Genomic DNA, 27,378 nt, shown 5'->3' on the forward strand with positions numbered 1-27,378 from the left:
CTTAGCCCACCAAAATTGGCACCAGGGGGAATCGAACCCGAGACCTTAAAAGGACTCAAGGCAACACCACTAGAACAAACAACCGTATCAAATGTCCCTTTATACTATCTAATCTCTAGCTATGATAAAATGTCCCGTTATACACTTTATTAATATTTTACTTATTTTTCTTCTTTAGATAAAATTCCTATACAAAGAGTAAAAGTTGAGTGTCCTTAACGCCTTTGGAAATTGAACATCTTGATTGATATGGCAAAAACCAAAGCAAAAACTATTGGAAATGCAACATTAACAATAGCAACCACTCCTAGAAAATCATGCTTGAAACCAAAGTAATTTCTCACAAAACCTTCTACTGTTTGTCTTCCATCATTGGTATCAATGTTGTGTTTTATATCTCCATATTGTGAAGCCACTAATCCATACAAACTCCAAGCTACTGGATTTGCCCAACTGTACCACCTCCACCACACTGGTATCCTCTGTCAGCCCAAACCACCAACAAAAAATTATACAATAAATTATATACTTATATGCATAAAAAAATAATGAAATTTAATAAATAAATAAAATGTAAAGAGAAACGATTCCTAAATTAAAGTGATACTAATGATCAGTTTACACGGTTTTTTGAGATTATAAGGTCAGACTATTACTACTGAGTTGACATGTTAAGAATTCGAGGAAGTTAAAACTTACCGGTCTTGGGACTATGAATCCTGAGAAGAGATTCCATGCTGAATAGAATGCAGAGGAAATTATAGTGGAAATGTGATTGTTTGGGGTCATGGCCACTGACATCATGCCATAGTAGGTGAAGTAGAGGAAGGTGAAAAACATGTAGAATATGCACCACATAACTTTAACCACAGTCCACTCAAAACCAATCATAGCATACACTATAATGCCATAGACCACAGATTGTACAAACACATATGGAAGCTCAATCACAACCTGCAATGCAAGATAAGATGAATTACTTTAGGAGGATATTGCAAGTTGCAACAGTTAAACAACTTACAAGTTTTTAAAATAAGGGATACTTGCCTGACCAAAAGCATATGGGAAAGCTGAATACATTCCGGCCGCTCTTTCTCTATAAAAGACTGTTCTTTCAACTGCAACCACTGGCTGCACTGAACTACCATTTTTTACGCCGATTAGGATAACAGCAGCATACATGGATCCCATGGCATTAAAGAGATCTTGATCCCTTTCACTGCAATAATTGGTATTAAATTTCGAACACTCGTGTTTGAAGCAATAAAAAATTTATAGTTTTCCAATTTGATCTTACATTTTGGAGCCGAGGTCCCAAAACATGCTTCCAAGCAAAACAGCCACCGCGGATGAGTACAGAAATCTTACGACAGTGTATTCAGGATTACGCCAGTAAGACCAATGTTGTTTCCATAAGCAAGCCATGCATTGTGTAAAAAAGGATCTTGAGTATTGTGAATGAAAATAAAGATCTTTCGAACCAGGAGCCGGTGTACTCAATTCTTTGATAAGTGCCTTGTTACTCCTGAAACAGAATGATTAAGTACAGTTCTTATCAGCATACACTTTTAATATTGCAGATTCTTATCCTTCATACAAGTGAAAAATACCTGTACAACTCTGAGTTTTTGTACACTTCTGCAAAATCAATCCCTAATTCCACTTCTTTAGATGATGTTGTGACTTCCAACATCCATGTGGCTGGATTATAACCGTCTTTAATCTTGCTAATACCTTGGATACCCTTCAGCACAAAAATGTGTTCATGAGATAAAATGTTAACAAGAAGATAATGAATTTGAAGCATAAAAGTGAATTTAGTATTCTCTACTTTTCATTGGATATCTATTTTCTACCTACCTCAAAGTAACTGATTAAATTCGAAGAATGATGTCCAAGTGGCCCTACATACATCTCTTGCCCTCCTTGCTTAAGTAGCAAAAGCTGCATTTCATTGTGACAAAAATATTAGAAACTTGGTAAACTGTAATGGACGAGAACGAACAAAAAAGTATTGATTTCTTGAATTTTCCTTGTTACCTCATCAAAAGATTCAAATACATCAATGCTAGGTTGGTGGATGGTACAAACAACCGTTCTTCCAGTGTCTACTGTGTTCCTAACTGTTCGCATCACAATAGCAGCAGCCCTTGCATCTAGCCCAGAAGTTGGTTCATCCATGAATATTATAGAAGGATTAGCTACCAACTCAACTGCAATAGTCAACCTTTTGCGCTGCTCCGTTGAGAGACCACTAACACCAGGCAATCCTACTAATGCGTTTTGCAGTGGTTTCAGTTCAACAAGTTCTATGACTTCCTCAATGAACATCTGCAAGCATTAGTATCTTCAGAACTTAGCAGCATTAATAAAACATGTAAGTCTTTATGGAAATGTCTCGTGATTCAGATACCAACCGATCTAGTTTCAGCATTGATGTTTGGGGACAATCGGAGCCATGCTGAATAGAGCAATGATTCATAGACTGTAACACAAGGAGAGTGGATATCATTTTGCTCACAGTATCCAGAAATTCTTGCAAAGGTTTCTTGCTTTTTTGGAAAGCCAGAAATTGTGACGTTACCACCGATATATCCACCAGTTTTTCTACCAGAAAGTACATCCATCAGAGTTGTCTTGCCAGCACCAGTGATTCCCATTAGAGCAGTGAGAACACCTGGTCTGAAAGCTCCACTTACACCCTTCAAAAGAACCAACTTATCCTCAAGCACACCTCGGTTCCGCATTTCCTGCAAGTTCAATGTAAGCATGCTTTTAAAGTCACACATATAATTGACTGTAATTTGCTGACATTGTATTAAGATTAAGCTCTCTATTTATTCGGTTTCTACATTACCTGTGGCATGTCTACAGAATATGTAACTTCATCAAAGGTGATTGAATGTGGTTCAAAAGGAAGAACCATTCCTCTTTTCCTACTATGATTTGTCTCTACAACAACTGTTTCTTTTCTACTGGATAAAGTAATTTCGCCATTTCTCACTGTGAAGTAGCTCCAATGTTATCCATAAGTTGTTATGTGAATTGAAAATCAATTATTACTCAACACAAGACATTACAACATTTCCAGTATTTATGAGAATGAGATGAAAGTACCTTTATTTGAGTGCTGTGACCCCTCTGGTATGACAGTTTGATGCTTCCCAAGTGCTGCATGATCAATTTTTTAGCATTTGTACATGAGCTTGTCTTATGTTTTTTATTATACATTTAAGGCGAAGACACTCACGATTCAAGAAAGTGAGAGCAAGTATATATCCAAAGTTGAGAACTAATGTATATCCAATCAAAGCACCGACGCATATCCAGTAAAAGTATGACTCAGTGAAGAAACCGCGAGATTTCAAAACTTCAACTCCTATAGGCTCTTTCGAGTTAGGAAGAACCTTTCATAACAAAACACATATCAAGATATAACATTATTTATATGATAAGGAATAGAAATCATAGAAAATGAACATATATAATAGTAAAAAAAACTTACATGTTTCCATTTATTCCCAAGGAACTCATTATTTACCATGGCATTTTGGGCATACATCATAGGTGATATCCAAAATCCCCATATCCACCATTTTTTTATATTGTCTGTGAGAATAAAGCAAAGAAGAAATAGGAGAACTCTTAGTATAGAACATAATGAGAAAAACACTGTGATTGTTTACTTGTTTTGTATCCATGATATAATACCTTTTGATAGGGCAAAACCACTCATTGAGAAAAGGATGGCAAGTGCAAATGATCCAAATGTAAGAGCCATTGTCATATCCCTTCCAACTGCTGCAATGAATCTGAATAATGCAGAAGCCATCTGGTGTACTAGTACAAGAATAAGGTATTGTCTCAAAAATCTGCATTTGGTAGACAGATAAATACATATCATTATATGTTTAGTAGACAGGTAAGTAGCTTATACATAAGCACTTGAATGATAAGTGCTTATGCTTAATTAAGTTGCTTATCCAAACAGGCCTAATATTGACAATTACACTTGGGACTTATAAAAACATATTTTTCTTACCTTCCAATATATGGATCAAAACCAATGACATAGTAGGTGAGGAATACCCAAACAGCAACTTCCACAAAAGTCAAAGGGAATTTTAGGATCCATGCAGGAAGAGCAAATGCCCATGGAGGGTAAAAGAGATATCCCCTTTGCTTGTAGAAAACAGGAAGCCTTGAAACTACCATGGAAATTTCAGCCATTCCATTGAACATTATCACTATAACACCAAAGAACAATGCACCTACATATATGCCTCCATGAGTCACTGAATCATGGTGCATCTCAGTCCGGAAGAAGATGGTCATTGCAATCATTGCCATTATACATACCTAAAAGGAGAAGGAGAAAGATAAATAGTGCATACAGTTGTCAAAATTGCAATTTTCTATGATATATAATGTTAAAATGAAAATGTCCAATTTCTAAACTTACTTGGCCAAGCTTGAAGATGTAGACAAATGAATTGCGTTTCATAAGTAAATATTCCCTCGATAAGCAAGCTTTATACAGTTCCAATTTTCCAACTCCATATTTCTTGGTTGTCAAGGCAGATGGATGGCTCTTAGACTTGTCAAATTCAGTACCAAGTTCATCACCAAGTCTTATGCCAACATGAAATGATTGAAATGCATCAGAAAACTCTTCAGCTGTGACAAATCTATATGGCTGAGCTTTGTGTTGCCAGTACTGCTCTTGGTCTTTCCTTGATGTCACCTATAACAAAATAATTTTCATATAGCAAAAATCAAATTCTTATTGCATAGTATAAATTATAAAACCTTTTTAAAAAATTGACAGAAGACACAATGACACCCACTTCTTGCAAAAAATCAGCTACTCCTTTTCTATTAGGACATTTAAAACCGATTGATTCGAAAAATTCAAGTACGTGCTCGCGCGGACCCTGGTATATAATGTGACTATCAGAGAGTAGAATAATGTCATCAAAAAGATTGTAGGTCTCTGGTGGTGGCTGCAGGAGTGAGATCACCACGGTTCCTTTGAGAATGTGCACATAATGCTTCATTGAATTCACAATTTGGAAAGTTGTTGAGCTATCCAAACCAGTAGATATTTCATCCATGAATAGAGCTTTATATGGTCCAACCAACATCTCCCCTAAATTTATAGATTCATAACAATCAATTTATTGACATGATTAATCACGAACCACGTTGAGAGTGAAATTGGAATTTTTTTTTACCAGTTGTAACGCGTTTCTTTTGTCCACCAGAGATACCTCTTAACATTGCATTTCCTACAACAGTATCAGCACATATCTCTAGTCCCAAAATCTGAAAATATATCACAAAGGAATTTAGAACATAATCTTAAAATGTAGTTATGGTGACATTAGATGGTTTTGAAAGTATAAATTGTTTTACCCTTAGGACATAATCTGTTATCAAATTTGCCTTCTGGCCTTCAGTTGCAATAGCCTGTGACCATTATGAATCAAAAGTGCAGCCACTTACTAAGTAGTCATTTCTATTTCTATGGAAAAGAAATTGATCATCCGAAATAAGTATAAAATAGCTTCTATATTACCTTCATGTACACATCAATATCTGGATCAGGCATGATATTTGCATGTTTTTCTCTTCTCGACAATTCTGCTAGCAAGTCTGCAGAATGTCCAACTAACATAAGCACTAGTTTGGATTGACTTATTTGAGCTTATCTACTAACATAAGAAGTTTTCAACCGGTTCGAGAGAGCTTGCGGAAATTGATTAAGACATATTCATAAGTTGTTCTCAGCTTATTTCTAAGTTCTCTATGATAGTTTATGAAAACAGTTGATAGCTTATATGACATCAGTTTGACTTTATTTTATCTTTTTTTATACAAATAACTTAGACATAACACTTGCACGATACTCGTTTATGTTATAAGCACTTATTTAAGCTGATTATCCAAACAAGGCCGTAGTACTTCAGCTTTTGTTTTCTAACATGAATATAACCAAAAAGATATATTGGAAACTAACCATAACGTGGCCCGACTCCTTGGACTCTTGCTGAGAAAGCCAAGGTTTCTCTAACAGTCATTTCTCCTATGTGAAGATCATGTTGATCCACATAAGCAGCAGTTCTTTGAGGCACAAACTCATTCATCTCATGACCATTATAAGTCACCTTTCCAGAAAACTGATTATGAAACCACACGATTCAAGATTGGAAACTATAGTTAAGATGTCTGTAAGTGTCTTATTTTTAATGTTCTAACCTTCAGTTTTGGATCAAGTTTTCCAGCCAAGGCCAACAGGAGTGTGGTTTTTCCAGAATTTGGAGGGCCCAAAAGCAATGTCATTCTGAAAATAACCAAATTGATACATGTTATACTGGTTCAAAAGGTCCAAAGGGAAATCAATGAATAGAGCATTATTTGTATTGATACCTTGAAGGCTTTATTATTCCACTAACATCCTTCAGAATATTTAACTGTTGTTTTCTACTTGGAAGTACATGCAGAGAGTTCAATAGGCCCTTCAGAATTAAAATGTTAAAGAATAAAACAAGATTGTTTAGTTAGAATCTCCTTCAATATAAAATCACTTAGAAAGTTATTAGCACTATTTTAATAAAGTTACTGACTCACCTCAACTATATTAACCATGGAGTTAGTGAAGGTAGGCAAAGATCTGCTTCCGACATGAGCTTCTGCTTCGATATTCAAGTGATCAAATCGAACCTCTATCGTAGGAAGATCAATTCCAACTCTGATATCATCCAAGGGAGAAGAAAAAGAGTAAAACCAATCAGTGAATTTTCAAAAGCATCTCTTTTAAAATCAAGAAGGACAATAAAAAATTGAATTCGAACCTGTCAATTCGATTCTTGAGTTTGAGCAAAAACTCCTCATTGTCCTTTTCAGCAAGTCTAACAAGTCTTTCAAGCAAATCTCTTCTTTCTTGCAACCCAAGGTTCTCAATATCGATCTCCGTGGCTTCACCTTGAAGTGAAGTAAGCAAACCTTTCCTCAAACGCGCAAAAGTAGGAAGTTTCTGAATTGCAGCCCATTTAAGAGCATCTTCATCATCTTCTTGATGAAAAGAATTTGAAAAAATCTCAGCAGCATCAGTGTTCCTCCAAATTGATGAACTATCAATCCTAAAACTACCTCCACCCTCCATCATCCCCACCAAAACAACAACAAAAAGTTTTATACTTTTTGATACCCCAGTTAAAATCCAAGTTTAACTAGTAACTAACAACAAATTTGGACAAAAGGGTATTCAAAATTAAAACTCATTTGCTATTTCCATTGACTTTGCTTCTGTTTTAGGTACTCAAAAGGTCTTTTCTCTTCATGGATGAATGTGAAACAAAAATAAACAATGTTGAGGCATATATATATATATAAAAAGAGAGGAATTAGCATGTGTATTTTAATTTACCATGTTGAGGGACATAACATAGATCATGTTCATATTGCATATAGTTTGATGCAAAGGTTGTTACCACACGAACATGACAGCTACATTTATTATTATTTTCTCGTTTACTTCTTTAAGGAAAAGAAGAAGCCTCAAATAAAAAATGACTTATCAATCATACTATAATAATATAATGGCATAACTGATATCATTATGTCTTTATTAAGTGTAAAAATACTAAACAAAGACTCTTTATGGTCTTAATTAAACAAGTTCCTTGAGAATGGCTTGAGAAAATATCTACTGTGATTACATCACTTGAGTTTCATATATATTATACTTTTTTTTTTTTATTGTTGATGATATCATTGTTACATGGATGATATTGATGGAATTAATGAGTTGACTTGAGATGAAGGATTAATTGGGTAATAAAATCATGAGATTTCATGTATATGGGATGTTCACATGATAACTAGAGAACACACAGTTCACATGTTAAGTAGAAGACGGCATAAAATTCTGAAAATGTCATGTATAGAAGTGTTTGCATGATAAGTAGGGAACACAGTTCACACGTTAAGTAGCAGAAGGGGTATTTTGATAATCTCAAGAGACATGTGAAAAAACGTAAAGGAAGAACATTTCTATTTGCGCCCTTGCCTTTCTCGCACCGCTCCTAAAATTCCAAAAATACCCCCTTGTAATATAACTAGCGAATGTTAAACGGGGCGCAAACTTTAGAAAAATATAGTTCGCTACTTAAAATGCGAACCTTATAAAATCTAATATTTTTATGAGGTTTGCTAGCTAGTAAAAGTACAAACTCAGTTCGTTCACACTTAAATAACGAACTGTGTTTCTCCAGATTTTGCACCCCTTCAACAGTAGTTAGTTATCTTGCAAGGGAGTATTTTTGGAATTCTAAGGGATGCGTGAAAACACGGACACAAAAAAGAAACACTCAGGAAAAAATATTCTTAATATTGATCACAATTGCGGCTGCCTGGCCCAAAAGAAGGCCCATTCAAAAATAAAATAGCAATATATTGATAAGTTCTCTCTGATCCCATGTTTTTTTTATACCCCATTGCAAATTTAGGAAAAACTTGGAAAATAGAAACCGAAGTTTTTTTTAAGGCAAAAAAATTCGGTAAATATATAGAAACCAGAGTTTTTATTGAAGGGAAAAAAAAAAATCATGGGGAGGAAAAAGAAACATGAAGAGAAAATATCCAATATATTTGCAAAAGGAAAATAACAAACAAATCACAAAAAAATTACTCAAAAAAACAAATTACTAAACCACAAGATAAGAATGTACCAAAAACACAAACCACAAGATAAGATATGCTTAAAAATATTGTAAAAAAAAAAATGCTTAAAAATATTGTAAAAAAAAATGCTTAAAAATATCAAAGGCCAAAAAATACCACATAAAGTGAATTATTATAGATGAAATAATAAATTAATAATTAAGACTTAGAAGGGATGAAAAATATTAGCAAAAGACAAAAGTCCACATTTAATAAGGATACTATATCAAATGTTACTTAGACTATCTAATTTATAGCTACGATGAAGTTTAAGTTTCGAACTCGGCCCTTGTATACTGGAATGTTCTTACTAGAGCTGTTAAAATGGGCGGCCCGAACAATTTCGGGCCGGCCCGGTCGGACTTCGGGCTTCGTCGGGCCGGGCTAAAAAGCCCGGATGAAAAACGGGCTACCAAAATTAGTGCCCGAGCCCAGCTCGGTACGGGTAGTCGGGCTTTCGGGCCGGCCCTGTTTTTTTTTTTTTTTTTTTTACTTCTAGTGCTCAAACTCAACCAAGTAAATACCATTAATAATTCTCGCGCCTCCTATTTTTTACTCATCCGCTATATATATATATATAATAATAATTTTCGCGCGGCGTATTTTTACTCATCCCCTATCTACGAGTTTCTCGCGCGCCCTACTTTTACTCATCCACTACCTACGAGTTTTTCGCGCGTCATATTTTTACACATCCGCTACCTACGAGTTTCTCGCACGCCCTATTTTTACTCATCCGCTACGTACGAGTTTCTCGCGCGCCCTATTTTTATTCATCCACTACGTACGAGTTTCTCGCGAGCCCTATTTTTACTCTTCCACTACCTACGAGTTTCTCGCGCCCTATTTTTACGCATCCGCTACTTACGATTTTCTCGTGCGTCATATTTTTACTCATCCGCTACCTACGACTTTCTCGCACGCCCTATTTTTACTCATCCGTTACGTACGAGTTTCTCGCACGCTCTATTTTTATTCATCCACTACGTACGAGTTTCTCGCGCGTCCTATTTTTACTCATCTGCTACCTACGAGTTTCTTGGGTGCCCAATTTTTACTCATCTACTACTTAAGTAGCGGACGGTGTTTTATAATTTATATTACAAACTAATTTCAAATCATCCAAAACAAACTTTTTATATTTATATTTTATTTTATTTTTTTAATTTTAATTTTTTCGGGCTTGCAGGCCGCCCGCGGCCCATTCGGGCTAGCCCATATTTTAATCGGGCTTTGTCGGGCCGGGCTAAAAACCCGGAAATAATTCGGGCTAGGATTTTCAAAGCCCGAGCCCGGGAAAAAATCGGGCTTGGCGGGCCGGCCCATTCGGGCTAGCCCATTTTGACAGCTCTAGTTCTTACCAACTATGTTCAAGGTGATAAGAGAGATTTTTATTTTATTTTTCTTTGTCACACATAATATTGTGGTTAGAATTTCAACTGTAAAGTGAATAAGTGGAGTGTTCAGTGTTTGTACCTCGACTCACGGAGACAGAGCTCGAGATATATTAAGATTGAAAATGAGAAAATCATTCAATATTTTCAAAATATGACAGTAGAGAAAATTTGTAATGTATATTTATACTTTTTTTTTATACATAGACAAAATGACAAAGCTATCGCAAAACTCACACATAAGCCTAGGTTCGGATCCAAGTCATAGCATCTGGCATAGCAATTTCAAATTTTTTTTACTAATTGAACTATGACTTGTGGACAATGTATATTATATATACTCTAAAACATATATCTTTAACGCTGCAAATTTATATATAGCGGTCCTCTTTTCAAAATTTATGGCTCTTACATTGGTTATGACGAATAAAAATAAAACAATAATGGTTGTCGGATCTAGTCTTCTTTAGTTGTAATTTCTATATACAAAAAGTAAATACTGAACTACTATTTTGATCCCTCACAAATTTCTGATGAGTTAATTTTAGTCATCGATAAAACTAAAATCTAAATTAATCTTTAACATTTTCATAGTGAACAAACTAATGACTCATTCGTTATAACAAATTAACTAATTTATTCTCAGTGTGAAAATGACTTGGACTAATTTAGATTTTATTTTTATTAAGGATGGTTTTTTTTTTAGATGAAGGATTGATTGGACAGTTATCTGCAATCATATATCAAGTATCAACCATCTTATGAGCTTGGTTGCTCAACGTCTAGCCAACGTGTTGAAGCGAATCGCCATATGAGGCCTTTTTAAAACTAATAATAAAATTACGAGACCCCAACAATTATACTTTCATCCCTACAAATAATTATTTTTTTCCCATTTTATCCTTTTCATTATTTGACTTTACCCCTACAATTTTTTTTCATAACATTAAATTTTTTTTATCCTCAAAATTTCAAACCGGAATACTTAAAGAAAGAAATCCGGTATGTAACAATCTATGATGAGATGAAGATTGGTACCGGAAAACTATGATAGTGAATTCCAGTTAGCAAAATAGCAAGATCTGGATTTCTTGTGCTGCACTATAGCACCGCTACCCTTGCTCTTTTTCAAAGCTTCAAGGCTCTTGTTATCTAACAATAGAATAGCAGCTTGAGGAAAGTAACGACTGATATGATCACCAATATTCTTTGCCACACCACCAAGCTCAAATTCATCAGACCCCTCATTGGCATGAAAATAACCAACTATGTTCAAACCTTTAGCAGAAAAGTATTTCTCTATCAGAATGAGAGAGATCTCCAATTGAGAATGGAAGAAGAGGGATTTGACGCCTCAAACCCAAACACTTCTTGAATCGCCGCTTATCGATTTCAGTTTTCCTTCTGGCCTCAGATCTCTACTCGTAAAACCCAAATCTCTTCACGCCTCAGATCTATCTCCGATTTCTCTCTTCACACCTCAAATCCCCAATCGCCACTCTTCACACACCTTAAATCCCTCAAATAGATTTCTTCAATTTCCCAATCTCACGGTATGTATGTTTAACTATGCTCTGCTTTCCGATTTTGATTATCATTTATTGTGCGTTGTTTATTACCCAAACATGAGAATTTGTAGTGTGGTTGGTGTTTCCGATTTGAATGATATATACAAATTTTTAGCTACTGTGAACGAACATATGAGATATTTTTCAGATTTCAGGTAGTTTATTCACTTTCAGGTAGTGTGTATATATATATATATATATATATATATATATATTATTATCTTTATTTACAATGGAGAGAGAGAAAACAAAAATAATTCTCAAACTTTTCCTTAATATATATCCTTGTCCTTGTCTATGAAACAAAACAACACCAACTTTATTCTATGAATCTTCCTCTTTCACTGTTTCACAGATCTCACCTCATCCAATCTATCTATATAAACCCACCCATTCAAGATCCATTTTCTTCCATCTCTGCATCCTTCTCCTCTATTTCCACACTCTCCTCTCAGGTAGGTACCTTTCAATTCTGCTTCTATAATTTAATATTTTTTCATTGATTGTTTGATGAAGCAAAACACTTTTTGGATTTTATTTATTTATTTATTTATTTGCAAGTGTGTACATATTTTTGCTTGAAATTTGATGAAAAGCTTCAAAATTTTGCAGGTTTGGGTGCTTGATTAACTAGTTATAATAATGGCTGCTCTCAAACCTGGTGTCATTGCTTTGTTTGATGTTGATGGGACTCTTACTGCTCCTAGGAAGGTATTTCATTCTTATATATATGGAGATAATGACAATCTATTAATATAGCTATTTTGTTGCAATCAATGTAGCAATGCACTAATTTCATATGGTTCATACTTCTTATTAGATCTATTGTCTGTTAAGCAGTATTGTCAATTATCGGCTATAGCTTTATAGAGTAGCAGAATTTGAACAAATCGCTATCATTCTGTGATATGCTATTTAGTATATATTGAGTGTTGTTAAATCATGGTTATAGTGGCGTTATAGGATAATAATAATATAGTGGAATTTGAACAAACTGTTATTTTCCGCGATCCGCAATTGGCAAAATTGTTGTTAAGTACCTAATGTTACTCATCAGTTCACTCGTCATAAAATGCCGCGATTTCTCCTTGCTGAACAAAACTAGAAAATGTGGATTTACTATTTTGTATTGTTTGGCTTTTTATCACATCTATTTACTGTTGCCTACTCAATTGCTAGGGGGCTACTCCAGAGATGTTAAAATTCATACAAGAACTACGTAAGGTATGTTATTCGGGAATTTTTTTTCCTTATATTACATACATTTTATTTGTTGTTGTCTTTGATCTCCAACTTTCATCCACTGCATCATGCATAAACCTGTTTTTAAAGTTTTTTTCTGTTGTTTATGTTGTTGAATCTGGCATTGTTTGGTCACACAGATTGTAACGGTTGGAGTTGTTGGCGGTTCTGATCTTGTGAAGATATCTGAGCAACTTGGCCCGACAGGTTAGCTATAAATATAAGTACCACATTGGTTTCTGATGTTGCAGTGTTTAAATCATGTAGGAACTAGGAAGCCACTTTGTGAAAATTGATTTTGGTTTTTCTAGATTCATCACCAATGAATTCCTATCTTTTTTTTTTCTTTCTTTCTTGTCCTTGTTTGTTGTATTCTGATGAAATTATGTGTTCTAATCTAAGCTGATAATTATTGTTACATTCTCTACTTTCTTCTTTTTCTCAACTTCGAAAAAAACATAAATATTAGATAATCTACTATCTCGAGTGTTGATGGTCCTGTCACTATTTACTTGTTGCAGTTACCAATGACTATGATTATGTATTTTCTGAGAATGGTCTTGTGGCTCATAAGCAAGGAAAGCTCATTGGAACTCAGGTAAAGAAACACAAGCTCCTATAGTTTCCATCATCATTCAAGTTTCCATCAAAGTCTCCATATAAAACAAAGAAATTATTAACAATGCAGAGTCTAAAAGGAACTTATGCAGTTAGAGAATATATTTGAAAGTAGCCAGAATGATGCAATAAGCTGATGGCTGTAACATAATTTGATGATTAATTTCCATGACAAAGTTAAGCACTGTGACTATCAATTTATTACTTACTTGAAAGCAGAAGCAATAGGTTTGAATACGCTAATGAAATGAAAAAATAAAAGTAGCATCTTGGTAACTTCCAATATACAACTAGTGAAATACAAATTCATACACATTCCCATTAAGATTCAAAGTTCAGGCCCTGCACCTAATATGTAGCATGCTGGAAACCATACATAACAAATAACTAGGAGAAGTAAACAGTACCTCACTCCAATCTAGTTCTCAGATCAAAATCAAATTCAACTTTCATACATAACTTCCAATACTCCCGTGGTCTATTGGTTAAAATTTCTAGGACCACAAGGAACAACTTTGTGACTCAAATTGTTGCAGGATAGATCCTTCAATGTTGCTAAGATGCAAAAGTATTTAGAGAAACTACTAGTTACTAGTTAGATCCTTCAATAACAATAACATTGACTGTTATTATTGTTTGTTTCTATCAATTTCCCATTTCTCTTTTCTGCATTCCTACTCCTACCTAATAATCAATGAAGGAAAACTTAAATAACAAACTAATGAAAAATAAAGAAAGATAGTTCACACCCAATTGCTTGAATTTACAACAGCATCCATCTACAAGTAAATCCTCAAATTAATTTCATGATCAACAAGAAATGTAGATACTGACGAGCTGCCATCTGCTCTAAAGAAGATTTCTAAATCTATCTTAATAGATTTCTGCTGATTCCCTGTGTTATTTAACAAAACATAACTAATGGACCTAGATTGTGACTTGTAACTGAAGCGGTGACTATTAAAACTTTGTAAACCTATTTTTTTATATAACTGAAAGTATAGCCCTTAACACCTGTAGAATTTTGCGCTAACAAACTTTGGTAAAACACCTTCTCCCAATCCCCACACACAAACACATTCTCCATCTGTTTAGAAATGTAAACTTTTTGTCTGACTCACCGTGATGAATTGTGAACTTTCTCTTTTCAGAGCCTGAAGACATTTGTTGGGGACGAAAAGCTCAAGGTAATGCCTATATTTCCATTTATTTATATGACGTCTTACTTAGAAGATATGTGAATAAAGAAGAATATACTTTTGTGTTCCATTTGTAAAATTGAATAATGTAATTAATATATAAAAAAAATTATAATAACAAACTTCCTGTTAGTAAATAATAATGATTAATCAATACTGACATAGGGTATTTTGCAGGAATTTATTAATTTTACGCTTCATTACATTGCTGACTTGGATATCCCTATTAAGAGGTTAGTGAGATTCAGTGTTTAATCACATGTTTGTCATAGGAAACAGTTGAATCCTAATTGATATATGAATACTTTTAGGGGAACATTTATAGAGTTCCGTAGTGGGATGCTGAATGTGTCGCCGATTGGGCGAAACTGTAGCCAAGAAGAAAGAGATGAATTTGAGAAGTATGACAAGGTGGTTAATTTTTCTTTTACCATTTCACTAGAACTCTTCACTCTCTTTAATAATTTGAAATGCTAAGGGTATAATTTTATCCTGAAAATTTACAATATGATTTCAGGTTCAGAACATCCGCTCAACAATGGTTTCTATACTTCGCGAGAAGTTTGCACACCTTAACTTAACATTTTCCATTGGAGGACAGATAAGCTTTGATGTAAGTGATGATCTTCATAATAATATGGTGAATTTATTTTTTGGTTAAGTAGCCAACAACAAGTCTTGATTTCTATATATCAGGTTTTCCCTCAAGGTTGGGACAAAACATACTGCTTGAGATACCTTGATGATTTCAAGGAAATCCACTTTTTTGGTGACAAAACTTACAAGGTTAGTACATAAGTTTTTATTGTGCAGTACTTGTTTGGTCTATCAACTACAAAATCAATATTTTGTTACATTTTCTATCTCCCTGCATTTTGCATGCAAGCAATTTTTTGTATTTTACGGAGTCGTGATTTTTTAGCACTTGTCTTTCATCCACCGGTTTGACATACGATCATTTTCATGAAAATCATGGAAATGAATTGGAGCAGAAATTGTTGTAACAAGAATGTATGTGGCAATTTAATTTAGTTACCGCACTTCATTATATTTTAAAGTGTACCCTTCATTTTAAAGGAGACTCTAAAGATAATTAATAACATAATGGTGAAACATCACCTCCAAATTTTCTGTTAGTTTAGGACGGTTCCTCGCTTTGCAAGACATTTATCATTTTATTTCGCCGAATGATTTATAGCTTCCTTAAGCATTGCTTATGGATATTAGCTGAAATACATTAATTAATTACCTAAACTTTTTTCATTTTCACTGAGCAGGGTGGAAATGACCATGAAATCTATGAATCTGAACGGACTGTTGGTCACACAGGTATGTGCTCTATATTGTAACATCATATGGAGAAGATTTTGGTTTCTTTGTAATAGATAAACTAAACCAAATGAATGCAACTTAAAAATTGTTGTCCATGTGAACCTCATGCGTTAATATTGGTCGGTTTTTCAGTTACCAGCCCTGAAGATACCATAAAGCAGTGTAAATCTTTGTTCGTGGAAAATTAAGATTTTGCAGCTGCACATCATAACTGATACTGAACAACATGGAGCAATGTTTTACAGAGAAGACCACAGGATTCAAATCTCATAAAGCCTAAACAGTCTTAAATTGTTATACTGGATTTTCCATCATCTGTGATAGAGTACTTGATTTGTTCTAGTAATCCTTAATTGTAATTGATGTGTTTCCTGGAAATAATGAAGTCACTATAGTTAAATTTCATCTTTGCTTATTCAGTTTTTGTGTTCTGAATTTCTTTTGCTAAGATTAGTTGGATAAAGATAAACTATCCAACATTTTTATTCTATTATTCTAGTGATTGCATTATTTTTTATTGCAGCAAATCCAGGCTTGTAGTTTATGATGTATCAATACTAATTTAAAACTAAATAGTTAAACTATTAATTAGTCTTTAACTCTACAAAGTTATCCTTCATTAACTAAAATAAGAGTAACGACTTATTTTGATCTTTCGACGGCCAATTCGGTCCTTGGCAAAAAAAAAAAACTCAAATTAGTCTAACATTTGCATATTGGAGAGAAACTAATACATGATTCGTTATAATAGAGGGATTAACATCTAGTAGGGATTAACATCTGGTATAAAAATATCAGGGATTAATTTGGGTTTTGTTTTTGTCACTAATTGAATTGTTTTGTTAGAAATCTGCGAATAATTGAAATAAGTTAAGAGTAATGAATGGTAATGGTACAAATCTAGAGTTACTTTCTGTTTGTTAAAATGTAAAATGCTTACACTTAGGTTTTCTAATTTTTTTTTTAAAAAATATATATATTCTACCAACATAGTGTGACACAAGTAGTTGATACTTGAGTTCCTTAACCATTTTGGTCCAGGGTTTGATCTGCGGCCGGTGCGTATGGAGAAACATTTGTTGGGAGAGGTCAACCCCTTAAATGGATCTCAGTTACCTCGAGGGGATTAGTCTCTGCAGTTGCGTGTGGAGGATACATTTGGTTTACAAAAAAAAATATATATTCTAAAAATGCTATTAGGATTACGTTAAACATATTTTTTTAAAAATTATATTCTAAAAATAATTTTTAATTTTAAGGTTAAAAATAATTTTTTAAAAATCTATAACAAACACAATTAAAATGATAAAATATATTTTTTTAAAAAAATTAGGTCCCAATTTTGTAAAAGAATTTTCTCATCTCAACACTCCATTATCATTGCATGTGCTAAAATAGATAGAATATATCAGATTACATCGAGAGGAAGTCTTGGGTGGTCACAAAGATTTGGTCACTTGATTTGGTCACACACATCAACTCTATTGTATGTATCACTTACACTGTCTAATCTCTAGCTATGATGATACAATATTTGATTTGTAAATCTGAAAAATACAATAAGTGTCCTATAGGATTTCCAATACAAGAAGTAAGAGTTGAGTGTCCTTAACGCCTTTGGAAATTGAACATCTTGATTGATACGGCAAAGACCAAAGCAAAAGCTATTGGAAATGCAACATTAACAACACCAACCACTCCTAGAAAATCATGCTTGAAACCAAAGTAATTTCTAAGAAAACCTTCCACTGTCTGTATTCCATCACTGGTATCAATGTTGTGTTTTATATCTCCATATTGTGAAGCCACCAATCCATACAAACTCCAAGCCATTGGATTTATCCAACTGTACCACCTCCACCACACTGGAATCCTCTGTTACCCCAAACCACAGAAAAATATACAATGAATTAGCTATATACTTCTATTCTGTGCTCGAAAGAAACATGATATAAAAACGAAAATCAGAAAAGTAGACACTCATGATCAATTTACTATGAATTTGAATTTGCTGCAAACTGCAGCCACAAATTCACGAATCCACACAGTCAACACATTGATTGGACCGTCTGATCTAGATCTAGCGGCCACCAATGTACTAACCGGATGAATGCGTGGAATTTGTTAGTAAGACATACCCAAATCCATTTATATATACAACCGTTTTTGGTTGTCCCTTAAGGGTTACAAGATCATAATCTTGCTGATGAGTTAACACCTTAGGAAAATAAGCATGAAATTAAAATGGACTAAGACTTTGAGGAAGTTAGTTAAAAACTTACTGGTCTTGGGACTATGAATCCTGAGAAGAGATTCCATACGGAAAAGAATGCAGAGGAAACTATAGCGGAAATGTGGCTGTTTGGGGTCATGGCCACTGACATCATACCGTAGTAGGTGAAGAAGAGGAAGGTGAAAAACATGAAGAATAGGTACCATAAAACTTTAACCACAGTCCACTCAAAACCAATCATAGCATAAACTATAAAGCAATAGACCACAGATTGTACAAGAACATGTGGGAGCTCAATAACAACCTGCAATACAATAAAATATTTAGATTTTTTTTTTTAAAAAAAAGAAAACACTAGTGAATTACTTACACATACTAAAGTCATCTAATATGGTATAAGAAACCTAAAATCTAATATGTTCTTCACTTTTCTTGGGAACAATAATTGCATAAACTATTGAATATGTCAAACTAAATACAGGTTTTTAAAATAAGGTATTGCTTGCCTGAGCAAAAGCATATGGAAAGGCTGAATACATTCCGGCAGCTCTTTCTCTATAAAAGACCGTTCTTTCAACCGCAACCACTGGCTGCACTGAATTAGCATTCTTGAAGCCAATTAGGAGAACAGCAGCATACATGGACCCCATAGCATTAAAAAGATCTTGTTCCTTTTCACTGCAATTATTTGATATGAAATTTTACCGTTAGACAAATAAAAGGTTATACAAACTATTAAGAAGTCCCACATGATCAGATGTGTTTGGCCTGAACATGAGTTTATAAATAAGAGACAATCTTCACCTTACAAGCTGGTTTTGTAGGGTTGAGTTAGGTCCAACCCCTAATTCTAAGACAAACATTAAGATTTTAAAGCCAAAAAACATTTATAGTTTTTCAATTTGATCTTACATTTTGGAGCCAAGGTTCCAAAACATCGTTCCAAGCAAAACAGCTACGATGGTTGAATACAAAAATCTTACGGCGGTATGTACAGGATTGCGCCAATAAGACCAATGTTGTTTCCATAAGCAAGCCATGCATTGTGTCAAAAAGGATCTTGAGTACTGTGAATGAAAATAAAGATCTTTCGAACCAGAAGCTGGAGTACTCAATTCTTTGATAAGTGCTTTGTTTATCCTGAAACAGTAAGTACAGTTTATATCAGTGCTTTCTTGTAGATTATTTTTCATTTCTATAGTTTTATATACAAGAAAAAAAATACCTGTATAACTCTGAATTTTTGTACACTTCTGCAAAATCAATCCCCAGTTCCACTTCTTTAGATGAAGTTGTGACATCCAACATCCATGTTGCTGGATTATAACCGTCTTTAATTTTGCAGACACCTTGAATTCCCTTAAACACAAAAGTGTGTGCATGTTAAACTATTAAGAAGATAATGATTTGAAGCATAAAATAATTTTCATATGATATCTATTTTCGACATACTTCAAAATAACATATTAAATTGGAAGAATGATGTCCAAGTGGCCCCACATAAATCTCTTTCCCTCCTTGCTTAAGTAGCAAAAGCTGAATTTCATTGCAACAAATATATTATAATCTTTACAATGCAGAGAGAAAACAAAAATAATTCTCAAAATTCTTGAGTTTTCATTTTTCACCTCATCAAAAGATTCAAATATATCAATACTAGGCTGGTGGATGGTACATACAACCGTTCTTCCAGTGTCTACTGTGTTCCTAACTGTTCTCATCACAATAGCTGCAGCCCTTGCATCTAGCCCAGAAGTTGGCTCATCCATGAATATTATAGACGGATTGGCTACCAACTCAACTGCAATAGTCAACCTTTTGCGCTGCTCTGTTGAGAGACCGCTAACACCAGGCAGTCCTACTAATGCGTTTCGTAGCGGTTTCAATTCTACAAGTTCCATAACTTCCTCAATGAACATCTGCAAGGATTACTCAGTTTCAAACTTAGAAAGACCGATAAAACATACAAGTCTTTCTGGACAAATCTCAAGTGATTCTGATACCAACCTTCCGGGTTTCAGCATTGATGTCGAGGGACAATCGGAGCCATGCTGAATAGAGCAACGACTCATAGATAGTAACATGAGGAGAGTGGATATCATTTTGCTCACAATATCCAGAAATCCTTGCAAAGGTTTCTTGCTTCTTTGGATATCCAGAAATTGTAACATTCCCACCGATATCTCCACCAGTTTTTCTACCAGAAAGAACATCCATCAGAGTTGTTTTTCCAGCACCAGTCACACCCATCAGAGCAGTGAGAACACCTGGTCTGAAAGCTCCACTGACACCCTTCAAAAGAACTAACTTATCCTCAACAACACCCCGGTTACGCATTTCCTGCATGTTCAGTCTAAGTATATGAGAATATTTTCTTCACAATAATGCTTAAAAAGTTCAATATGATCTTTTGCCACTGTCAATGACTCACTATAAACATTTTTTATACTCAATCAATTAACTGCCATTACATCAGATCATTAGAGACTTTGAATTTAATTATAATATTAATAACTACGTCAAAAATCACACATAAGTCACATATGATTGATTGTGTTTTGTTGCAATGTAAAACTTTTTACACTGACAGTGTGTGAAAATTAAAAACTTCACTTATTTGGTTTCTATATTACCTGTGGCATGCCTACTGAATACGTAACTTCATCAAAGGTGATTGAATGTGGTTCAAAAGGAAGAACCATTCCTCTTTTCCTACTATGATTTGTATCTGCGGCAATTGTTTCCTGCACCGATAAAGTAACAGGAGAGACAGTTTTTCTGCTACCACCATTTTGCTCATAGTTTTGAGATTCCTCCGGGATAACAGTTTGATGCTTTCCAAGTGCTGCATGAGATATTTTGTAGAATATTAGTACATATATATAGTCTTATTTGTTTTGTTATATATTTAAGGGGAAGTCACTCACAATTCAAGAAAGTGAGAGCAAGGATATAGCCAAAGTTGAAAACTAATGTATATCCAATCAAAGCACCCACACCAATCCAGTACCAGTATGACTCGGTGAAGTACCCGCGAGATTTCAAAACTTCAACTCCTAGTGGCTCCGTTGAGTTAGGAAGAACCTTTCATAAGAAAATATACCAAGACATCAACAGATTTTATATATTATTTTATAAGTAGGATAGAACTTGGAAATCTGGAGTTTACAACATTCACACATACGGCACATCAACCACTTACATTAGCCTTGGTGATATATCAGATTATTTATATGATAAGGAATGGAAGTCATAGAAAATGAACATATAAAATATTAAAAAAAAACTTACATGTTTCCATTTATTCCCAAGGAACTCATTATTTACCATGGCATTTTGTGCATACATCATAGGTGATATCCAAAATCCCCATATCCACAATTTTTTTATACCGTCTGTGAGCATAAAGCAAAGAAGAAAGAGGAGAACTCTTAGTATATAACATAATGAGACAAACACTGATTTATATCGATGGCATTCTACCTTTTGATAGGACAAAACCACTCATAGCAAAAAGGACGGAAAGTACAAATGATCCAAATGTGAGAGCTACATTCATATCCCTCCCAACTGCTGCAATGAGTCTGAATAATGCAGAAGCCATCTGGTGTACTAGTACAAGAATAAGGTATTGTCTGAAAAATCTGCATCAGGTAGTAGACAAACGAACGCATGCCATTATTTGTTTAGTAAAGGATAAGAATAATCAATGATATATCTAAGTTTTATTATAGAAATAACTTATACATAAACCCTTTTATGATAATTGCTTATGTTATAAGCGCTTAATTAAGTTGTTTATCTAAGGAATGGTCCAATTAAAAAGTACGCCTAGGATTTGTAAAAACATATCTTTCTTACCTTCCAATATTGGGATCAAAACCAATGACATAATAGGTGAGGAATACCCAAACAAACACTTCCACAAAAGTTAAAGGGATTTTTAGGATCCATGAAGGAAGAGCAAATGCCCATGGAGGGTAAAAGAGGTATCCCCTTTGCTTGTAGAAAACAGGAAGCCTTGAAACTACCATGGAAATTTCAGCCATTCCATTGAACATTATCACAACAACAGCATAGAACAATGCACCTACATATATGCCTCCATGCGTCACAGAATCTCTGTGCATCTCAGTCCGGAAGAAGATGGTCATCGCAACCATTGCCATTATAAACAGCTAAAAGGAGAGGGAAGCCATCATTAATGGATTTGAAAAATGTACATATACATTGCATTATAATGTGTTCCAGTACACCAAAAAAAAGTCCGACAATGTTTGAGAATCAAGGTTAAGGGTGGTTCATAAACACCCACCAAAGTGTCTTTCAACTAAAGACAAAGATGGATAATATCTCAAAATATCAGTACACCAGACATGAGGTCATAACATAATGTTAAAATGAAAAAGTCCAATTTCCGAGCTTACTTGGCAAAGCTTGAAAATGTAGACAAATGAATTGCGCTTCATAAGTAAAAATTCTCTTGATGAGCAAGCTTTATACAGTTCCCATTTTCCTACTCCATATTTCTTGGTTGTCAAGGAAGATGGATGGCTCTGAGACTTGTCAAATTCAGTACCAAGTTCATCACCAAGTCTTATGCCAACATGAAATGATTGAAATGCCTCAGAAAACTCTTCAGCTGTGACAAATCTATAAGGCTGATCCTTGTGTTCCCAGTATTGCTCTTGATCTTTCCTTGATGTCACCTATAATAACATAATAATTTTCATAGAAAAAATTAAACTGTTATTGCTTAGTATGGATTATAAATCCTTATTTTTTCAAAAAAAATAGAGAAGAAACAATGAAACTTACTTCTTGCAAAAAATCTGCCACTCCTTTCCTGTTAGGACATTTAAAACCCATTGATTCGAAAAATTCAAGCACGTGTTCGCGGGGACCCTGGTATATAATGTGACTATCAGAGAGTAGAATAACGTCATCAAAAAGATTGTAAGTCTCTGGCGGTGGCTGCAGGAGTGAGATAACCGTGGTGCCTTTGAGAATGTGGACATAATGCTTCATTGAGTTCACAATTTGAAAAGTTGTTGAGCTATCCAAACCAGTAGATATTTCATCCATGAATAGAACTTTAGTTGGTCCAACCAGCATCTCCCCTACATTTACATATCAGATTAAGGTGGAGTTTAAATTCTGGTAAAGGACAAAATACTAACACAACAACTAATATACTACTATTATTGGTCTATCCAAAAAGAAGTTTTCTGAAGTGTTTAATCTTGATGTGCATTAAGATTGAAATGAGATTTGTTTTACCTGTTGTAACTCGTTTCCTTTGTCCACCAGAGATACCTCTTAACATTGCATTTCCTACAAAAGTATCAGCACAAACCTCTAGTCCCAAAACCTGCAAATGTTTGTAAAAAGAAACAAAAGACTTTAAAACATGATATTACGATGTAGTTATTATGGTGAGTAGAGATGGTTTTGTAAGTATAAATTACTTTACCCTTAGGACATAATCTGTAATCAAATTTGTCTTCTGGCCTTCAGTTGCTATAGCCTGCGACCATTATGAATCAAAAAGAAGCCATTTTCTTATCAGTCTCATTTCTAGTAATTAAGTATGGAAAAAAAACAAGAGACTTTAAAACATGATATTACAGTGTAGTTATTATGGAAAAGAAATAGATTATTCACTAATTAAGTATAAAAGAGCATCTATATTACCTTCATGTACACATCAATATCTGGATCAGGTTTGATATTTGCATCTTTTTCTCTTCTGGACAATTCGGCTAGCAAGTCTTCAGAATTTGAACAATATTATACACATGGTGAAAACTTTCACATTTACGATTTGTTTGGATTGACTTATTTGAACTTATCTATTGGCATAAACACTTTAAGTCTATTTGAGAGAGTGTATGGAGAAACTTATGACATGTCCATAAGCTCTTTTCAGCTTATTTCCATAAGCTCTCCAGGATATCTTATGAAAACAACATATAGCTTAATTTAAAATAGTTCGATTTTACTTTATCTTTTATTGTAGAAATAAATTATACATAAGCACTTATATGATAAATGCTTATGATATAAGCATTTAATAAAGTTGTTTGCCCAAACAAGGTCATAATATTTCGACTTGTGTTTTCACTTTTTAGTAATTAATATACGCAAAAATCAATGTTGTAAACTAACCATAACGAGGCCCGACTCCTTGGACTCTTGCTGAGAAGGCCAAAGTTTCTCTAACAGTCATTTCTCCTATGTGAAGATCATGCTGATCCACATAAGCAGCAGTTCTTTGAGGCACAAACTCATTCATCTCATGACCATTATAAGTCACCTTTCCATAAAACTGATTATGAAACCAAACGATTCAAGATTGGAAACTATAGCTAAACTAAGAATAACATAGTTAAGATGTGTGCAAGTGTGTCTTATTTTTAGAGTTCTAACCTTCAATTTTGGATCAAGTTTTCCAGCCAAGGCCAACAGGAGTGTGGTTTTTCCAGAACTTGGAGGGCCCAAAAGCAATGTCATTCTGAAAAGAACCAAATTGAAACATGTTATATTGGTTCAAAGAGCTCCAAAGAGAAATCAATGAATAGAACATTATTTGTATTGATACCTTGAAGGCTTTATTATTCCACTAACATTCCTGAGAATATTTAAATGTTGTTTTCTACTTGGAAGTACATGCAGAGAGTTCAATAGGACCTTTAGAATTAAAATTTTAAAGAATAAAACAAGATTGTTTAGTTAGAAACTCCTTCAATATAAAATCACTTAGAAAGTTAGTGAAGTTATAGTGCTTCACCTCTACTATATTGACCATGAAGTTAGTAAAGGTAGGCAAAGATCTGCTTCCTACATGAGCTTCGGCTTCGATATTCAAGTGCTCGAATCGAACCTCTATCGTAGGAAGATCAATTCCAACTCTGAAATCATCCAATGAACAAGAAAAGGATGAAAAACAATGAAATCAGTGTATTTCAAAAGCATATCTTTTAAAATCACAAGAGGAACAAAAAATAATTGAATTTGAACCTGTCGATTCGTTTTTTGAGTTTGAGCAAAAACTTCTCATTATCCTCTTCAGCAAGTCTAACAAGTCTTTCAAGCAAATCTTTTCTTTCTTGCAACCCAAGGTTCTCGATATCAATCTCAGTAGCTTCACCTTGAAGTGAAGTGAGCAAACCTTTCCTCAAACGCGCAAAAGTAGGAAGATTCTGAATTGCAGCCCATTTAAGAGCTTCTTCATCATCTTCTTGGTGAAAAGAATCTGAAAATATCTCAGCAGCATCAGTGTTCCTCCAAATTGATGAACTACCAATCCTAAAACTACTTCCACCCTCCATCATTCCATCACAACAACAACAACAAAAAATGGTTTATACTTTATGATACTCCAATTAAAATCTTGTAACTAGTAACTAAAACAAATTTGGAGTATAGGGTATATTGAAAAAATCACTTTCTATGAATGAATGTGAAACAGAAACAGAGAATGTTGAGGTATGTGTGTGTGTGTCTATATATATATATATTTATATTGAGAGAAATGAAGTAACATGGGTAATTTTTATTTTCTATGACGTGAAAATTGGAATTGCACATGTTCATATTCCATATATTATTTTCTTTTCTACTTCTTTCATAAAAGCAGCCTCAATATATAAATAAAGACTCATCATGGTACTATAAAAATGATAACTGAAATGTTGTATAAACACACATATATTAGTATAAATAATGACATCATTGATTATGTCTTTAAAAGTGTAAAGATGACTTCTAATTAAAAATAAGTATTTTAAACAGTTTGTTTGATTTGCAAAAAAATAACGAATAAATTATTTTTTGTACGATATTTAGTAGGTAAAATGTTATTTTATTATGTACCAAAAAAATGTTATTTTATTATTTTAGACAATTTATGTAGAGGATAAAAAGTTGTGGTGTAGCTTAGTAAAGGATACAAATTTCAGTTTTTTCTTTGATTTTTAAAAATTTAGTTAAATGGAGTTTTAATCCCTATTTTATTAAATCTACAAGTTTAGTCTACCTATTTTCTTTTTCTACAATTTTGGTCCCAATTAAAAGAATCCAAATATTTGGTCCACTCTTCATTTTGTCCTTTACTTCCATGTCAAACTTAATATTCCTTCTTACTAGTATTTAAAATTTTAGTTAAATTATTATTATTTTTTTAAAACTCGGTATCCGGTCCAAGGACCGACTAATCTGAAGAGACTAATCTCACCGTCCACTTGCGGGGCCCGTTTAAAGCTAGAGTATTTTTTTACTTTGTATGGATTAGCCCACTAAAATTGACACTAGAGACAATCCAACTTGAGACTTTGAGAGAAGCACACTTCAAGGTCTCAAACCAACACCACTAGGTCAACCCAAATAAGAAAAAAATGTGAAATTTTAGCCCCTAAACTATATATAGAAATAGAGATTCGAACCCGTAATTTTACCTAAAAAAATGTGAAATTTTAGCCCCTAGACTACTTAAAAAAAAATCGTTAGATACATGTGTATCGAAATGTTGACTAATTTCAAAATACGATCTTAGAAAACATAAATTAATACTATAAAAAAAAAAACATAAATTAAAATTAGGTTATGAAGGAACCTTCTTCTTCTTCTTCTTCTTCTTAACGGAGCCTGTACTTGTTCGAATCGAACCCATTCTTCTTCTTGTTGCTGGAGTTGCAGAGGAAGAGTCGTTTTAAAATGCTGTATGTGGATGGGACTAGAAACCTGGAGTTGCTTCATATGGGACTAATCTCAATCAATTGTGTTGTTGTTATTGCTGCTTAAGATTAGTTGTACAGTGTTGTTGTTATGCAAGAAAGAACAATTGTGTTGCTCTTGGAGTAAAGTTTGACAATAAGCTAATATATTTGTTCACTCTCTTCCGTGCGAGGGTGCTCATTTTTTAGACTAGTTCTTTGATTTTGTACTTACTTATAATAAACTTTTGATTAATAATGAACTGAGTTAAGGTTTTTGTTCACTCTCAAATGTTGGACACATTCATCCAGGATTGAACTCGAGACCTCACAACTGTGTGCGCGAGTTTTAGG

General features: G+C 33.9%; 3 protein-coding genes across 5 annotated transcripts; 1 reads left to right on the top strand and 2 right to left on the bottom strand.

Annotated features, from left to right (window-relative positions):
- On the bottom strand, positions 1–7,526 carry LOC123889311 (pleiotropic drug resistance protein 1-like). The gene is made up of 24 exons (XM_045938593.1): positions 6,855–7,526; positions 6,631–6,751; positions 6,430–6,518; positions 6,259–6,343; positions 6,020–6,179; positions 5,579–5,655; positions 5,416–5,469; positions 5,235–5,325; positions 4,848–5,149; positions 4,463–4,744; positions 4,043–4,359; positions 3,712–3,872; positions 3,506–3,609; positions 3,251–3,407; positions 3,118–3,171; positions 2,858–3,003; positions 2,418–2,750; positions 2,041–2,331; positions 1,861–1,944; positions 1,611–1,744; positions 1,298–1,525; positions 1,048–1,219; positions 700–954; positions 1–482 (listed from the first exon to the last, which is right to left on the bottom strand). Exons 1-24 carry the CDS (start codon positions 7,166–7,168, stop codon positions 216–218), a joined length of 4,278 nt encoding a protein of 1,425 aa, XP_045794549.1. The 5' UTR covers positions 7,169–7,526; the 3' UTR covers positions 1–215.
- A 3,305-nt stretch (positions 7,527–10,831) lies between these two features.
- Positions 10,832–16,496, top strand: LOC123889318 (phosphomannomutase-like). 3 transcript variants are annotated; one of them, XM_045938603.1, is made up of 13 exons: positions 10,832–11,671; positions 12,042–12,141; positions 12,299–12,397; positions 12,866–12,910; positions 13,069–13,135; positions 13,450–13,526; positions 14,698–14,733; positions 14,923–14,978; positions 15,057–15,156; positions 15,263–15,358; positions 15,442–15,531; positions 16,023–16,074; positions 16,210–16,496. In XM_045938603.1, exons 3-13 carry the CDS (start codon positions 12,329–12,331, stop codon positions 16,263–16,265), a joined length of 744 nt encoding a protein of 247 aa, XP_045794559.1. In that variant the 5' UTR covers positions 10,832–11,671; positions 12,042–12,141; positions 12,299–12,328; the 3' UTR covers positions 16,266–16,496. The 3 variants fall into 3 exon arrangements, with proteins under 3 accessions (XP_045794559.1, XP_045794560.1, XP_045794561.1); XM_045938605.1 differs by having other exon boundaries at positions 10,897–11,221; positions 12,078–12,141; XM_045938604.1 differs by lacking the exon at positions 12,042–12,141 and having other exon boundaries at positions 10,835–11,671.
- Positions 16,497–17,508: 1,012 nt separating this feature from the next.
- On the bottom strand, positions 17,509–25,804 carry LOC123889310 (pleiotropic drug resistance protein 1-like). Its single transcript, XM_045938592.1, has 23 exons — positions 25,331–25,804; positions 25,101–25,221; positions 24,912–25,000; positions 24,740–24,824; positions 24,479–24,638; positions 24,005–24,081; positions 23,784–23,837; positions 23,591–23,681; positions 23,129–23,430; positions 22,738–23,019; positions 22,172–22,488; positions 21,794–21,954; positions 21,602–21,705; positions 21,238–21,394; positions 20,944–21,155; positions 20,318–20,650; positions 19,939–20,229; positions 19,763–19,846; positions 19,536–19,669; positions 19,223–19,450; positions 18,817–18,988; positions 18,360–18,614; positions 17,509–17,952 (listed from the first exon to the last, which is right to left on the bottom strand). The coding sequence occupies exons 1-23, from the start codon at positions 25,642–25,644 to the stop codon at positions 17,686–17,688; spliced, it is 4,290 nt and encodes a 1,429-aa protein (XP_045794548.1). The 5' UTR covers positions 25,645–25,804; the 3' UTR covers positions 17,509–17,685.
- Positions 25,805–27,378: the final 1,574 nt, after the last annotated feature.

The sequence above is a fragment of the Trifolium pratense genome, linkage group LG6 (assembly GCF_020283565.1).
Source record: "Trifolium pratense cultivar HEN17-A07 linkage group LG6, ARS_RC_1.1, whole genome shotgun sequence".
Lineage (NCBI taxonomy): Eukaryota > Viridiplantae > Streptophyta > Magnoliopsida > Fabales > Fabaceae > Trifolium > Trifolium pratense.

Bases quoted from the DNA above. Each gene is read 5' to 3' on its own strand.
- LOC123889311 (XM_045938593.1), bottom strand. From the start codon at position 7,168: ATGATGGAGGGTGGAGGTAGTTTTAGGATTGATAGTTCATCAATTTGG. The intron at 6,752-6,854 runs GTTCGAATTCAA...GGATGATATCAG, and splicing joins CTCAAGAATCGAATTGACAG to AGTTGGAATTGATCTTCCTA. The intron at 2,332-2,417 runs GTTGGTATCTGA...TAATGCTTGCAG, and splicing joins TCAATGCTGAAACTAGATCG to ATGTTCATTGAGGAAGTCAT.
- LOC123889318 (XM_045938603.1), top strand. From the start codon at position 12,329: ATGGCTGCTCTCAAACCTGGTGTCATTGCTTTGTTTGATGTTGATGGG. The intron at 13,527-14,697 runs GTAAAGAAACAC...TTCTCTTTTCAG, and splicing joins GAAAGCTCATTGGAACTCAG to AGCCTGAAGACATTTGTTGG. The intron at 15,532-16,022 runs GTTAGTACATAA...TTCACTGAGCAG, and splicing joins TTGGTGACAAAACTTACAAG to GGTGGAAATGACCATGAAAT.
- LOC123889310 (XM_045938592.1), bottom strand. From the start codon at position 25,644: ATGATGGAGGGTGGAAGTAGTTTTAGGATTGGTAGTTCATCAATTTGG. The intron at 25,001-25,100 runs GTGAAGCACTAT...TTAATTCTAAAG, and splicing joins TCATGGTCAATATAGTAGAG to GTCCTATTGAACTCTCTGCA. The intron at 22,489-22,737 runs GTAAGCTCGGAA...CTCTCCTTTTAG, and splicing joins ACATTTTCAAGCTTTGCCAA to CTGTTTATAATGGCAATGGT.